Here is a 16,365-nt window from a genome sequence, read left to right as displayed (position 1 = left end):
TCAACCGCACGAGTGGTCTCTCAACCCCTCAGTAGCAAACTCCATCTTCCAACAATGGGGATATCCTCAGATAGACCTCTTTGCGTCTCCTCAAAACCGCAAAGTAGACAACTTGTGCTCTCTCACTCGCAGCAAACACCCTCAGCCCAGAGATGTATTCTCCCTCTCATGGGCAACCGGTCTACTTTATGCATTCCCTCCACTTCCTCTTCTCTCGAAGACTCTTGTGAAGTTACGTCAGGACAAGGGAACCATGAACCTGATAGCACCTCACTGGCCACGCCAAGTGTGGTTTCCAATACTTCAGGATCTCTCCATTCACAGGCACATTCCCTTAGGAAAGGACCCGCTTCTGATCACTCAAAACGACGGGTACCTCCGCCACCCCAATCTTCAAGCCTTGTCCCTGACAGCATGGATGTTGAAAGGTTAATCCTTCAGCCATTTAACCTTTCTGAACCAGTTTCCCGTGTCCTGATTGCTTCACGGAAGCCTTCCACAAGAAAATCTTACTCTTACAAATGGAACAGGTTTACGTCCTGGTGCTCTTCTCAGTCCCTTGACCCCTTTACCTGTCCTATCACAAAGTTTTTGGACTATCTCTGGTACTTATCAGAGTCAGGTCTAAAAACGTCTTCCATCAGAATGCATGTCAGTGCGGTAGCCGCCTTCAATAAAGGTGTCAGGGATGTACCCATATCAGTACAACCCCTTGTAACACGTTTTCTGAAGGGCTTGCTTCACCTCAAGCCTCCACTGCGTCCTCCGGCTCCTTCTTGGGACCTCAATCTGGTTTTGGGTAGGCTCATGAAATCATCATTCGAGCCTCTTCAATCCTGTGATCTTCGCTATCTCACATGGAAAGTGATTTTCCTTCTGGCAACCACTTTGGCTCGCAGAGTTAATGAATTACAGGCTCTAGTTACCTATCCGCCTTACACTAAACTTCTGCAGGACCGAGCAGTACTCCGCACTCACCCTAAATTTCTGCCTAAGGTAGTTTCGGACTTTCATCTCAATCAGTCCATTATTCTACCTAACTTTTTTCCCAGGCCCCATTCCAATCCAGGAGAACAGGCTCTGCATACCCTTGACTGTAAACGGGCTCTAGCATTCTATCTAGACCGTACAGCTGCCCACAGGGAAAGCACTCAACTGTTTGTCTCTTTCCATTCTAACAAGTTAGGGCAGCCTGTGGGTAAGCAGACTCTCTCCTGGTTGGTGGACTGCATATCCTTTTGCTATTAGCAAGCAGGCATTCCATTTCAAGACCGTGTAAAAGCACACTCTGTGAGGGCCATGGCGACTTCAGTAGCACACCTACGATCGGTGCCGCTTCCTGACATTTTCAGGGCTGCCACCTGGAGTTCGCTCCACACCTTTGCAGCCCACTATTGCTTGGACAAGGCTGGAAGACAAGATTCCATCTTCGGCCAGTCTGTCCTTTATAAGCTATTTCCAACGTGACGTACCAACACCCTTCCGCCTGCCCGTTAGGGTTCAGGATGCCCTCGTCCAAATTCCACCCCAGTCCTAGTGCCTTGCACACCTGGGTACATTTGGTGCATTCTCGGACATCCTCAGCTCGGTACTCACCCATATGTGAGGACTACCATCCTGCTTGTCCTATGAGAAAGCAAATTTTGCTTACCTGTAACAGGTATTCTCACAGGACAGCAGGATGTTAGTCCTCATGAAACCTGCCCGCCGCCCCACGGTGTTGGGTTCGTAACATTTTCTTCTTTTATTTTTCGGCACTGCCTGTAGCTTTTAAACAAGACTGAAGGGGGACATCTGCTGGCTGCAGGGTTAGTGCCATTCTGGGCATGCCCAGTAGGGGCCAGTCAAAGTTCTGGAAACTTTGACAAAAGTGTTCCGTGATTGGGCTCCATCCTGTGATGCCACCCATATGTGAGGACTAACATCCTGCTGTCCTGTGAGAACATCTGTTAGAGGTAGGCAACATTTGCTTTATCTTGTGATCCACTGGCAGTTGTTGAGTCAAAGTTTCTACTAATTAGATTGTTTGCACCTATTTATAGCACTATGATTCTTAGTTATTTTTATACTTCACATTTCTAGTGGGAGTGTAAGGCAGACATGGACACTTCATATCGATTTGGAAGAGTCGAAGTGAGCTGCGAAGGTTTTGACTATCCAGCTGATCCTTTTGTATTAAGAGGCTCTTGTGGACTGGAGTACACTATTGAGCTAACAGAACAAGGCCAAAGAAAAGCGAAGAACAGTCATGACAGCAGCAGTTTTGGCTCAAGTTTTTTCCAAGGCCATTCAAGCAAAGTTAATTCTGACATTTCCTCCGACTCCAGTGGACTAATCATCATTGTAGTTTTGCTAGTCCTTGCCTATGGGGTATATAAGATATTCCTTAGTGACCAGCAGAGACAGCAATCACAGCAGCCTTCCCCTGGGAGCACAGCATACTCACATTCTGATGGGCACCCACATTCCTCTTACACAAGTCCACCTCCGCCTGGATTTAAATCTGATTTTACAGGTAAAGCTGAATGATGCTGGAATGTTGATTGTAAGTTAATGCAGTGTCAATACATGAGCTGAGTTGTGAATTGATTTCAAAAGAGGCACATGGCATGCTTACTCAAATATGATTAGTTTACACACCATGATCACCTGAGAGGAACAAGATTCATGAGGAGGGTGGTGGATGCATGGAGTGCCCTTTTGGAGGAGGTGGTGGGGCAGGAGCGGTGGGGGATTTCAGAGGGGCATGGGACAAACACTGTGGATCCCTAAAGGCTAGATGATGGAAATGAGAAAAAGAGTGCATGGGGGTAACTTGCTGGTGTGGCGGTTACTACCCTTAACCAGCAAGCCTTCATACTGTTGATGCATCTCCATTATTTCTCTCTGCTTTAACGGCAGGAGGAAAAGGGGAATTTCCTAGCGTGTAGCCAGATGGACTCAGAACAAATGGGTATAGTGTGCTCGTGCTAGCAGTTGGAGACAGATCTGACGTCGGCACGGGTACATATATCCCCACAGGAAGTGTAGCAACTCAGTAATTTCTGTCTCCAAAGCAGTTTGGAGAGCCTGCACGCTCGCAAAGCGTGTTTTCCAATACTACTTTCTATTTTCTACTTTCTATATTCTACTTCCTAAATTTCTACAGGAACATCGAGCCCCGCACTCCTGTGGTGATACCCTCGGGTCCCTCCCCCAGTTGAGTTTCCCGGGGTGATTTCCGCGATCCCTCGGAGGTCTAGGCCTCGGTCCGGTGGCCGAATCGCGGCAGGGATCTAGCCCCCGAGCGAGAAGGGCTCGGGTCGGGCTGAGAGGCGCCTCGGTCCTGGCGTGGACCTAGAGGCAGCGGGTGCATTTCCTCAAACGCGGCGGTGAAGGTATTTCCCCTCTCCCCCCGCAGCCGGAGACCGCCCGGGTTCCAACCGGGAAGCGCTGAGGATCAGGTAAGGCGTACATCTCTTACTTTTGGTCTCCGAGGTACGAGGATCGGCGGCGTTGCCTGTATGCGGCACACCGTGGAGGTCGCCATTTTGTCGCCCTTGGTCAGGTATTGAGCGCCTATGATAGGCGCCTGTATATGATTCAACGAACATTGAGCATATATTGCTGACCGCATACTAATGAGCACATGTTGGATATCATTGAGTGTATATTGCTGACCGCATACTAATGAGCGCATATTGGATATTATTGAGCGTATATTGCTGACCGCATACTAATGAGCGCATATTGCATATCATTGAGCGTATATTGCTGACCGCATACTATTGAGCGCATATTGTATATCATTGAGCGTATATTGCTGATCGCATATTATTGGGCGCCTATTGTATATCATTGAGCGTATTGCTGTTCGCATATTATTGAGTGCATATTGTATATCATTGAGCGTATATTGCTGCCACATATTATTGAGCGCATATTGTATTGAGCGTATATTGCTGCCGCATATTATTGAGCGCATATTGTATTAAGCACAGTTTCAGCACTCACCTCCGAGGCTCCAGCGCCGGCCACGCGGCTAGGCCCTCCGATCCGCCCATCCGAGACGCAGCCTACCAGGAAGGAGACCCTCCCTGATGTCAGCATCTGCGGTAAGCGGGGGATTTAAACCCCAGCCGCTCCGCCCGGCGTCCCTTACCTACCGCGATCGCCACCGCCGCTCCTCGATCCGGACTGTAGCTGCAGGCCTGCGCATTCGGCGCTGAAGCCCGTCGGGGCAAGGCCGCACAGTTTCAGCACTCATCTCCGAGGCTCCAGCGCCGGCCACGCGGCTAGGCCCTCCGATCCGCCCATCCGAGACGCAGCCTACCAGGAAGGAGACCCTCCCGGACGTCAGCAATTTCGCTACCACCCTATCAGAGCCGGCCCTGATAAGTTTAAATTCTGAGCTCTGCTAGGCGCTGCGCGCCGAAGGTGCGAGACAAAGGGGCAGGCCCCTTTGTGCGCTCCTTAGTGCAGCTCCGCAAGGCAGCTCTCAGTGATACAATCCATCTATTTCATTTATTCTTCGTAACAGTAACTCCCATATGTCCCAAACCACTCGTCTTGTTCCAGCTCTCTCCCACACTAATTCCTCCTGCGATATTTTGTTTTTGAGATATTCCGCTCCAACCCACACCTTTTCCCATTCACCGGCCTCCATTGCGGGCGAACCATGATCTCTCTCACCATCCCAATCATTCACAAAACCAGGAGCAACTCAGCAAATATCCCCTACTCACCATCAATCTTACAAAAGAGATTAACCCCAATCATGATATCTCCTCTGAACCAACTTCTAGGTCTCACCCTTTTCACCCTAACTCTATTAAACGCTCAAACCCTCACAAAAAAAACTCACCTTCTCCATGACTACCTCTTGGAATCCCAACCTGACCTATGTGCCATCACAGAGACCTGGTTAAAAACAGAAGATATTGCCCTAATCAACCAACTTCCGCTTTCGTCATACAATTTCTTCTCTATTCCCAGACCTAAGAAGAGAGGGGGAGGTCTGCTTCTCGCTGCAAACAGAAAACTTAGACTGTCTCTTCAGTGGGCAAATGCATCTCCCCCCCTGGAACTCGCCATCTTCAAATCTAACAACCTACAAATCGCCCTTACCTATGCCCCTCCCGGCTACCTTGAGTTAGACCCTTCCCCGTTAATAGAGCTCATAGCCAAACATATTAATTCAGACAAACCTGCCATCCTTTTGGGAGATTTCAACCTCCATGTGGATGAGTCCCCACTGTCTTCTAGCTGCGACACATTTCTTAACTCATTGAGCGGAATGGGCTTCAAACAAATTAACGAACCTACCCACAAAGCAGGACACACCTTGGACCTGATCTTTTTAAATGAGAGCCTCTCCCCCTCAACTGGCACACACTGTACTCCTATCCCCTGGTCTGATCACAAGCTTATCTCCACCACTCTAAAAAATCACCATCCTATCACTTCTCAGTCTCAAAAGACCAAAATCCATTATAGGAAGCTATGTAACCCTGATACACTCTTCAATCACCTAACTCCGGAGTTAGAACTTCTCGACCTCACTGACGCAGACTTGGCCACTGCTTCCTGGTCCAATATCACGAAAAAAGTGGCCGACCTCACCTGCCCACTAACTACAAAAACTCTTCATTCAAATATGGACAACAGAAAACCGTGGTACACACCGGAACTTAAATCCATCAAGAGAGTCCTCAGAAGCAGAGAACACCTTTGGCGCAAAAACCCTTCCTCTACAAGTAACTTGACTGCATACAAAACACTTATGCATCAATACAGGATCGCCATCCTCCGCACCAAAAGAAACTTCTACTCTCAAAAAATCCATCATTTCATCTACGACCCAAAAGCGTTATTTACCCTTATTTCTTCACTCACCAAACCATCACCTACTGCGGTTCCAGATGATCAAGCCGCAAGCAAAGCAGCCGAACTAGCAACTTACTTCAAAAAGAAAATTCTAAACCTCGTAGCTCCGTTCACGAACAACAATACTCCTCTCCCTCCAACCCCTATTACTGCAACCACTCATCCAATTACAAATCTGGAAACCTTCGAACCTACTTCTTCATTGGAGATAGAAATTATTCTCAAAAAGCTCAAACCTGCATCTCACCCTCTGGACGCAATCCCATCCAACCTGCTTCTCTCCATTCCTAGTACCATTTCCAAACATATTGCAAAAATCATCAATTGTTCGCTCTCACAGGGCCATGTACCAGACCCTCTTAAACTTGCTATCCTAAAACCTCTGCTAAAAAAACCGAATCTCTCCCCGGATGATCCAGCTAACTTCCGCCCTATTGCAAACCTTCCATTCATCGCAAAAATTTTGGAAAGAATAGTAAACCAGCAACTCACAGAATTCTTGAACAACAACAAAATCCTCTCCCCATATCAGTTCGGGTTCAGAAAAGCCCGCAACACTGAAACACTCTTAATCACACTTATAGACACCATCCTCACAAGTCTGGATGATAAACAACCAAGTCTTCTCATTCTCCTCGACCTTTCTGCGGCTTTTGACACGGTGAACCACGCCTATCTTTTAGATCGTCTATCGGACATCGGCGTCAAAGGCACTGCCCTAAGCTGGTTCAAGTTATTCCTTCAAAACAGGACCTACAAGGTCAAAATCAACAGTGAAGAATCCCTACCTGTCTGCTCTACGTTGGGAGTTCCCCAGGGCTCTTCGCTATCCCCAACCCTCTTCAATATCTACCTCCTCCCTCTCTGCCATCTCCTCACTAGTCTTAATCTAATCTTCTATCTGTACGCAGACGACGTACAAATTCTCTTACCAATTACCAAATCATTAAGCAAAACCCTCGAGTTTTGGGACACCTGCCTCAAGTCCATAAACAACCTTCTATCAAGCCTTAACTTGATCCTGAACACAAAAAAGATGGAATATCTACTTATCTCACACGACGGCAATTTCACACAGCTTAACCCACTTCCTGCAACCCTTCCTTCTTTCTCCTCCGAAGTCAGAAATTTAGGAGTCCTCATGGATAAACAACTTAACTTCAAAAGCTTCATCAACACCACCACCAAGGACTGCTTTTTCAAACTCCAAGTTTTAAAACGACTCAGACCTCTCCTCCACTTCCAAGACTTCCGTACAGTACTTCAGGCAATCATTTTCTCAAAGATAGACTATTACAACTCACTCCTGATCGGCCTCCCTGCAAATACTATCAAGCCATTACAGATGGTACAAAATGCCGCTGCCAGGATTCTAACCAGATCCAAAAAATGGGACCACATCACCCCCATTCTGAAGATCCTCCACTGGCTCCCTATCAATTTCAGAATACTGTTCAAAGTTCTAACCATCACCCACAAAGCGATATTCAACATCACACCTTTGGATCTCAAGTTCCCTCTCAGACTGCACTTACCATCCAGGCCGGTAAGAGCAGCATATAAAGACACCCTCCAAGTTCCCTTTCTAAAAACAACTTCAGGAATGAGAGCCCTCTCAGCGTCTGGTCCAAAACACTGGAATTCTCTCCCTCCAGACCTACGGCTAGAACACTGCCCGGTTACTTTTAAGAAAAGACTCAAAACCTGGTTGTTCAATCAGGCCTTTTCCCATTCAGATAATCCTCTGAATTAAATTCCTCCCCGTTCCTCAGCAGTATTTACACTTTTCCTATTCATTTATATCTCCTTAGTCAAAAATTTCATGTTCAGATTTGCTCCTCTACTTAGCTCCTGTTGCCTTCACTACGGTTCACATACCTAATCCTCACCCCACTAGCCGTTTATTATATTTGTACAGTGACACCCTTATGCCCCTCTGTTCCAAGATTTCAGTTTGGTGCTATACCTTAGCGTCAACCCCTAGTTTTCTGTTGCTTAGTCCAAGACCTAAGCCTCTGCGATCATATATGTATTATATTTACTCTCTTTGAGACATTGTTTTCTGTACAAATGTTAAATGTTATTCTGCTTGTTTTTTGGTTAATAAGATATTTTATTATTAGTTCTTTGTAATTGTTCACATTTGAAGCTCTGTCAATGTTCAATGTAATTGCTTTCATTTACTGAAGCACTGTTTCTGTTCAATGTAAACCGAACTGATTTGTAAACCCTTACAAGAATTTCGGTATATAAAACTGTTAAATAAATAAATAAGCGCATATTCTTCAGCGCTACATTCGCCAGCCGCGATGGAACATGCGAACGCCCCAGCGTCTCCTGCGGCGGCGCCTCCTGATTCCGGCATAAAAGCTCTCGGCCTCTGCTCAGCATGCCAGCTTAGAGCCACGCACAGCGAGGAGCCAGACTCCCTTTGTGCCCAATGTGAGGAGGCAGTGGGAGCGGGCCAGGACCAGTCTCAACCGAGGTTTGCTGACAGTTCCCCAGGGGCCACCCCGGATCTAGCGGGCAGTCTCGACCTACCTGGGATCCCGGGGGACCTGGTACCCCGACGACTAGAGACCGCTTCCATTTCCTGGGTGAATCTCTTTAAGGGGATCCATGCCTTTGTACAGATGCAATCAGTTTCCCGTCCAGGCCCTGCTGCTGCTCCAGCTGATCCTGCCCCTGGACCTTCGTGCCCTTATTGTGGGCATCCGCCTCCGAGCAGTCCGGTTCAGGCGGACCCTGATGTCTCGGAGGACGAGTCTGAACCCCCTGAGGAGGGGGAACTTCCCTCGGGGATTGAGCCATATCGAACCATGAGGCGGTTCTTTCCCAAGGAAGATCTCTCCGACCTGGTATCTCAGTGCCTGGCGGAGTTGGCTATTACAGGTCCCAGCACTACGGTACCCTCTGCTGGAAGGTCTTCGTCCTACAGCCCGCCATTTTACCTTCTTGCAAGCAGCACAGCAACTGATAGATTTGGAATGGGCTGCACCAGCGGCCTCATTCAAAGGGGGTCGGGCCCTGACGGGCATGTACCCCCTAGAACCGGCAATCAAGGAGATGCTGGCGTGCTCTCAGGTGGACGCCTTGGTTAGCGCTGTGGTCAAGCGCACTACCATTCCAGTTGAAGGGGGGGCGGCCCTCAAGTAGCCTCATGACCGGCGACTGGACGCCATCCTGAAACAGACCTTTGAGGTGGCAGCTCTATCTTTGCAGATCGCAACCTGCTGCACAGTGGTGACGCATTCCTGTTTGTCACAGGTCAGGAACAATGCTCCGGCAGCAGACATGGAGTCAGCTCTCTCGTTCCTCACGGATGCCGCATCCGACCTAGTCCGTACGACAGCAAAGGGGGTCTCATCCTCTGTAGCTGCCAGGAGGCAGCTCTGGATACGGAATTGGTCAGCCGACGCTCCTTCGAAGACACGCCTCACCAGAATGCCCTTTAGGGGTTCTTTCCTGTTCGGCAGCAACCTTGATAAACTGGCCAGCACATGGGGCGCCTCTCCAGTACCTCGACTGCCGGTAGATATGTTCAAAAGGAACCAGCGAGCCTTTCTGAGGCCCTCCAGAGGTAGAAGCTCCCAGCGCTTCACTCCCTATAGGAGTCGCTACCAGGCACCTCGTCCTCAGGCCAGGAACCAGTCCTTTCGGACCAAGCAGCATAAGAGGGGAGCCGGCTCGGGGTCACGGCCCGGCCGCGCCTCCCAATGAGAATCAGCCGATCCATCCGGGGGACGGAGCAATAGGGGGCAGGTTAACCCTCTTCTACCCCAGATGGGTCGAGATTACGTCGGATCAGTGGGTCCTCGCCATCATCCGAGAGGGGTATTATCTGGACTTCCATCACCTCCCTCCGGACAGGTCTGTGGAATCTTTGGGTCCAATACACAAGAAGGCGGCATTGGAAGCTACCCTGGCGAGGCTCCTGTCCTTGAAAGCCATAATCCCAGTACCTGCATGGGAAATGGATTATGGGCACTATTCCATTTATTTCATGGTACCCAAGAAAGCGGGCACTTTCCGGCCCGTACTGGACCTCAAGACAGTCAATCGATACTTAAGGGTACCGAGGTTTCGCATGGAAACTCTGCGCTCAGTCAAGACCGCAGTACAGCCAGGAGAATTCCTCACGGCCTTAGACTTGTCAGAAGCCTACCTGCATATCCCGATCCATCCGGATCATCAGCGCTACCTACGCTTCAAGGTTCTGGGAAGCCACTTCCAATTCCGGGCTTTGCCCTTTGGGTTAGCCACGGCGCCGCGGACCTTCACCAAGGTGGTCGTAGTGGTAGCAGCGGCGCTCACAGGAGAAGGAATCCTTGTCCATCCTTACCTAGACGATTGGCTGATCAGGGCGAAATCACGAGAGGAGAGCCATCGGGCAACCAACAGAGTGATCGCCCTTCTGGAAAGCCTGGGATGGGTAGTCAACCTCAACAAGAGTTGCCTACAGCCTTCCCAATCACTGGAATACCTGGAAGTCCAGTTCGACACCCAGGCAGACAAAGTCAGTCTCATTACCAAGAGAAGGTTAAAACTTCAGACGCGTCTCCGGTCCTTGATGGGAGCCAGCCGGCCCATAGCTTGGGACTACCTGCAGGTTCTCGGCCTCATGGCATCCACCCTGGAAGTGGTACCCTGGACAAGAGCCCATATAAGACCTCTACAACGCTCCCTGTTCTCTCGCTGGAGCCCCCACTTCCGGAATTATTCCGTGCATCTACCTCTGCCAGCCAGAGTGCGGACCCAGTTACGGTGGTGGTTGCAGTCCACCCACACGAGCAGGGGGTCGAGGATGTCCTCCCCCACGTGGATTCTGCTCATCACAGATGCCAGCCTGAGCGGATGGGGAGCACACTGCGAAGAACTCACCGCACAAGGGCGGTGGAACAGAGAAGAGTCAGGGTGGAACATCAACCGTCTAGAGGCACGGGCAGTCCGGTTGGCCTGCCTGCAATTTGCTCACAGACTGCGGAACCAGGCAGTCAGAGTGATGTCCAACAACGCCACCACGGTGGCATACATCAACCGTCAGGGCGGAACCAGAAGCCGACAGGTGTCCCTAGAGATAGCCCCGCTGATGGCTTGGGCAAAGGCGAATCTTCAGGACATCTCCACCGTCCACATTGCCGGGAAGGACAACACCACGGCAGACTTCCTCAGTAGAGAAAGCCTAAATCCGGGGGAATGGCAGCTGTCGCCCACAGCTTTCCAGATGATTGTGGATCAGTGGGGGACTCCGGACATGGACTTACTAGCGGACAGGTCCAACGCTCAAGTACCCAGATACTTCAGCCGCAAGCGGGATCCGTTCTCTCACGGGATCGACGCCCTGGTTCAGCCATGGCCTCCCGGGACCCTGCTATACGCTTTTCCTCCGTGGCCTCTGCTGGGCGCCCTTATCCACAAGATTCAGAAGCACCGGGGCCTAGTTCTTCTAGTGGCACCAGACTGGCCAAGAAGACCCTGGTACGCGGACATGAGAAGACGTCTGGCAGGGGAGCCTCTTCCCCTGCCTCCTCTCCGGGACCTGCTACTTCAAGGTCCCATCCTCCACGAGGATCCAGCTCAATTCTCTCTTACGGTCTGGCCATTGAGAGGGCTAGTCTGAAGAAAAGAGGTTACTCGGAGCCAGTGATAGATACACTCCTCCGAGCTCGCAAGTTTTCCACCTCCCTCACCTATATAAGGATCTGGAGAGTATTTGAAGCCTGGTGCGACACTCATGGCACCAATCCACATGCGGCTACTATCCCTATTGTTCTGGATTTCCTGCAGGATGGGCTTCAGAAAGGTCTCTCCCTAAACTCCATCAAGGTTCAGGTGGCTGCGCTGTCTTGCTATGGTCCCAGGAGGGATGGCAAGACCATTGCCATGCACCCAGATGTTTCTCGCTTCCTAAAAGGAGTCAAGCACATTCGTCTGCCTGTGAAGTGGCCAGTGCCCCTGTGGAACCTCAACCTTGTTTTGGATTTCCTCGCGGGATCCACCTTCAGACCCCTTCGGGGCCTGTCTCTCCACTCGCTAACTTTGAAGATGGTGTTCCTGCTGGCAGTATGTTCAGCACGCCGCATCTCAGAGCTACAAGCGCTGTCTTGCCGTGATCCCTTTCTCAGAATCACTCCTGAGGCTATCCATCTTCGCACGGTTCCCTCCTTTCTACCTAAAGTAGTCTCACAATTTCACCTCAACCAAACCATATCCTTGCCTACCACGGCGGGTTTGAAGAAATCAGAAGAAGGGCGTTTACTACGCCATCTCGACATCGGCAGATTGCTGCCCAGATATCTGGAAATGACAGAAGAAGTTCGAAAGACGGACCATCTGTTCGTCCTGCACAGCGGAAAGAAACAAGATGAAGCGGCCTCTCGGCCCACCATCGCCCGCTGGATTAAAGAAGTTATCAGAGCGGCTTACGTAGAAGCCGGGAAGTCACCGCCTCCACAAGTCAAGGCTCATTCTACCAGAGCCCAAGCAGCATCTTGGGCAGAATCCAGGATGCTGTCGCCTGCAGAAATATGTTAAGCGGCGACATGGTCCTCCCTCCATACCTTCTCCAGGTTCTACCGTCTGGATGTCCAGGCCAGGGAGGACACAGCATTTGCAAGGGCAGTCCTACGCGGTCCTCAGGCAGCCTCCCGCCCAGTCCGGGAGTAGCTTTTGTACATCCCATTTGTTCTGAGTCCATCTGGCTACATGCTAGGAAATGTTGAGATTACTTATCTGATACTCTCCTTTTCCTTAGTGTAGACAGATGGACTCAGCATCCCGCCCGGCTGCCGGTATACATGGATTTCACCGATTCAAGGTAAGCCATATCACTTTCTTACATGAGAGCGTCCCCTTTGCCAGGTGTCGACGCCTTCCGGTTGTGAATGCTGGTGGTCTCCAGCTCCTATCAATCGGTCAGCGGAATCCTGTTTCACTAATTCATTGATCATCAGTACACATACATCCATAACAGCTTTTGCAAGGAAGATTACTGAGTTGCTACACTTCCTGTGGGGGTATATGTACCCGTGCTGACGTCAGATCCGTCTCCAACTGCTAGCACGAGCACACTATACCCATTTGTTCTGAGTCCATCTGTCTACACTAAGGAAAAGGAGATTATCAGGTATGTAATCTCAACATTAGTTTCAGACAGCAACCAACAAAGACATGAATTTTACAGTCTGGGAAAACAAGCATGGAGATGATGCCACTCCAACATTGCTCTCTGCTTCAATGGCAAGAGGTAATGGGACTCAGACAGCAACCAACAAGGGTGCTGACTTTGATGGTTTGGAAAACTAAGTATGAAGGGGACTTGTATGGTGTGGCAGATGCTATCATTATGGGGGAGACATGTATGACATGCCTAATGCTACCATAAGCTTGCTGGGCAGACTGGATGGACCGTTTGCTCCTTTTCTGCCGTGATTTCTATGTTTCTATCTTTCTGGTTTTTGCTGTCACTTCATCCATCTGTTTGACCACCTTAAGACCATCAGATACAATTGCCCCCAGATCCTGCTCTTCTTTCATGCTTAGAAGAATTTCTCCTCCAGTACTGTACCTTTCCCTTGGGTTTTTGCATACTAAATTCATTACTCTGCATTTTTTAGCATTAAATCTTAGCTGTCAAACTCTAGACCATTCATCAGGCTTTTGCTAGATCCCTCATGTTTTCCACAACTTCCTGGCTGTCCACCCTGTTGCTGATTTGGTATCAGTAAAAAGGCAAGCCTCTCTCTGTCGCTCATGAAAAAGTTGAAAATAACCAGTCCAAGAATCAATCCCTGAGGCACAACGCTAGTAACACACACTCCCCCCCCCTCTTCTCAAAGAGAACTGCATTTTCCACTACCCTTTGTTGCCTCCCACTCAGCCAGTTTCTATCCCAGTCAGTCACTCTAGGTCCCATACCAAGGGTAATCAGTTTATTTGAAAGTCTTCTAGGTGGAACTGTGTTAAAGACCTTACTGAAATCCAGGTACATTACATCTAGTGCTTTCCCTTGATCCAACTCTCTGATCACCCAATCAAAGAAATTGATCAGATTTGTCTGACAAGATTCATCTCTAGTAAAACCATGTTTCTTAATCTTGCAATCCAGTGGATTCCAAAAACTGAACTATCTTCAGTGGTGATTCCATTAATTTGTTCACCCCCATAAAGCATATGGGGACAGACTTAGTCTAAATATGCATACCCTAGAGGAAAAAACAGGAAAAGGGAGATACTGCCAAGGAATAAATGCACAGGAAGTAGAAAGAAAGCTCTGGAACAAGGGGCCATCGGCCAATGATGAAAGGGGACAGATTAAGAAGGAAATATTTCTTTACAGAAAGAGTGGTGGACCCATGGAACGACCTTCCTGTACAGGTGGTGAAGATGAGGACTGCTTCAGAATTAAAGAAAACATAGGACAAATACAGGGGATCTCTAAAGGATAGAAAGGGTGTTTAAAGCTGAGCAGAAGATGTGGATGGGCAGACTGAATGTACTGTATGGCTTTTATCTGTTGGTATGTTTTATGTTTCTATATTTGTATTAACATTTTCATTTTATTTTTTAATGAAGGGGCATCAACTGGTTATGAGGATTTTGGCAGCAACAACTCCAGTTTTGGAGATTTTTTCACAAGACCTCGGCATAATGCTAACTCAGGACCTGGATTTTGGACTGGAGTTGGAACAGGAGGTGTATTAGGGTATTTGTTTGGTAATCGCAGGTAAATATTTTATATCTTTTTGTAGTAATTTAATGATGAAATGGACTTATGGTGTATCATATCTGACCCACTCACCACCTGGGAGCAACTGCTCTAGGTTTAGGTTGTTCATAGACTTGCAGTAAATGATGATGTGAAATGCTTATGTGGCTTGCAAAGCTGTAATTGAGGCCCTGAGGAGAATGCAAGCCAGATATAAAAGAGACCTCTGGGAGGGAATTTCAAGATCTGGACAAACTTTGTTCAGGAATGCTATCAAATTGTCAAGGCAAAAAGTGTTGGTGGGCTTTGAACTGGGGTCTACCCAGTGGGAAACTGGTACTGTACATGTAGAGCCACAGAGAGGCTTAAACTGAGGCAGCTTCAGACCACTAATAGCCTGGGGGACATCCCACCCTAGAATTCAGACTTGTCCTTAAGATGTCAAGAAAGGTTATTGGGAAAGCTCATGTTTTCTGCAACTTGATGGTTGAGGGCTGCACTGTGAGGGCCAGAAGGTGTATTTACAGAGTCTCAGGTTGTGCTCTGAATTTGGATTGGAATACCACTGGGCAGACTAAATACGCTAATTGTAAAATAGTAAATGATAGCAGAAAAAGATCAAAGATTGGGACAAAAGTATATAAAAGGACCTTGGGAGTCTGGGCTTGCCAATGGCAAATTAAATTTAATGTGTACAAGTGCACATAGGGAAGAACAACCCAAATTTTAGCTATACAAAGCAAGGTTCCACATTAGGAGTCATCATTCAGTAAAAGGATCTAGGTGTCATTGTTGAAAATATGTTGAAATCTTCTGCTCAGTATGCAGCAGCAGCCAAGAAAGCAAATAGAATGCTAGGAATTATTAGGAAAAGAATAGAGAATAAAACAGAATATCATAATGCCTCTGTATCGCTCCATGGTGTGACCTCATCTTGGGAATTGTGTGTAGTTCTGGTTGCCACAAATTAAAAGAAAGATATAGCAGAATTAGAAAAGGTGCAAAGAGGAGCTACCAAAATAATAAAGTGGATGGAATGATTCCCCTATGAGGAAAGACTAAAGAGGTTAGGACTCTTCAGCTTAGAAAAGAGATAGCTGAGGGGAGACATGATAAAGGGAATGGAACAGCTTCCCTATGAGGAAAGACTAAAGTGGTTAGGACTTTTCAGCTTGGAGAAGAGACGGCTGAGGGGGGATATGATAGAGGTGTTTAAAATCATGAGAGGTCTAGAACAGGTTAATGTGAATCAGTTATTTACTCTTAAGGATAATAGAAAGACTAGAGCGCACTCCACGTAGTTAGCATGTGGCACATTTAAAACTAATCGGAGAAAGTTCTTTTCACTCAGAGGATGTGGTTAGTGCAGTTAGTATAGCTGTGTTTAAAAAAGGATTGGATAAGTTTTTGGAGAAGTCCATTACCTGCTATTAATTAAGTTGACTTAGAAAATAGCCACTGATAATACTAGCAACAGTAGCATGGAATAAACTTAGTTTTTGGGTACTTGCCAGGTTCTTATGGCCTGGATTGACCCCTGTTGAAAACAGAATGCTGGGCTTGATGGACCCTTGGTCTGACCCAGTATGGCATGTTCTTATGTCTATAAAATAAGTGGATTGGAGCCAGTTAAATCAATTATTTACTCTTTCATAGAGTACAAAGGGACACACAATGAAGTTACTAGGCAATACATTTAAAACTAATAAGAGAAAATTATTTTTTTTTTACTTAATGCATAATTAAGCTCTGGAATTCACTGCCAGAAGATGTGGTGAAAGCTATTAGTGTAG

General features: G+C 48.0%; 1 protein-coding gene across 4 annotated transcripts in view; it reads left to right on the top strand.

The window, feature by feature from the left end:
- The window catches only part of SARAF (store-operated calcium entry associated regulatory factor), a 154,185-nt gene that overhangs the window by 75,002 nt on the left and 62,818 nt on the right, over window positions 1–16,365 (top strand). For all 4 annotated transcript variants that reach the window (XM_029601665.1, XM_029601653.1, XM_029601646.1 and 1 more), the window contains 2 exons: window positions 2,083–2,515; window positions 14,440–14,590. In XM_029601665.1, the coding sequence (XP_029457525.1) occupies window positions 2,083–2,515; window positions 14,440–14,590 (584 nt within the window). The remainder of the gene's footprint in view (window positions 1–2,082; window positions 2,516–14,439; window positions 14,591–16,365) is intronic.

The sequence above is a fragment of the Rhinatrema bivittatum genome, chromosome 1 (assembly GCF_901001135.1).
Source record: "Rhinatrema bivittatum chromosome 1, aRhiBiv1.1, whole genome shotgun sequence".
Classification (NCBI taxonomy): Eukaryota; Metazoa; Chordata; class Amphibia; order Gymnophiona; family Rhinatrematidae; genus Rhinatrema; species Rhinatrema bivittatum.
Note: the sequence above shows the minus strand (reverse complement) of the source record. Positions and strands in the feature narration are given on the sequence as shown.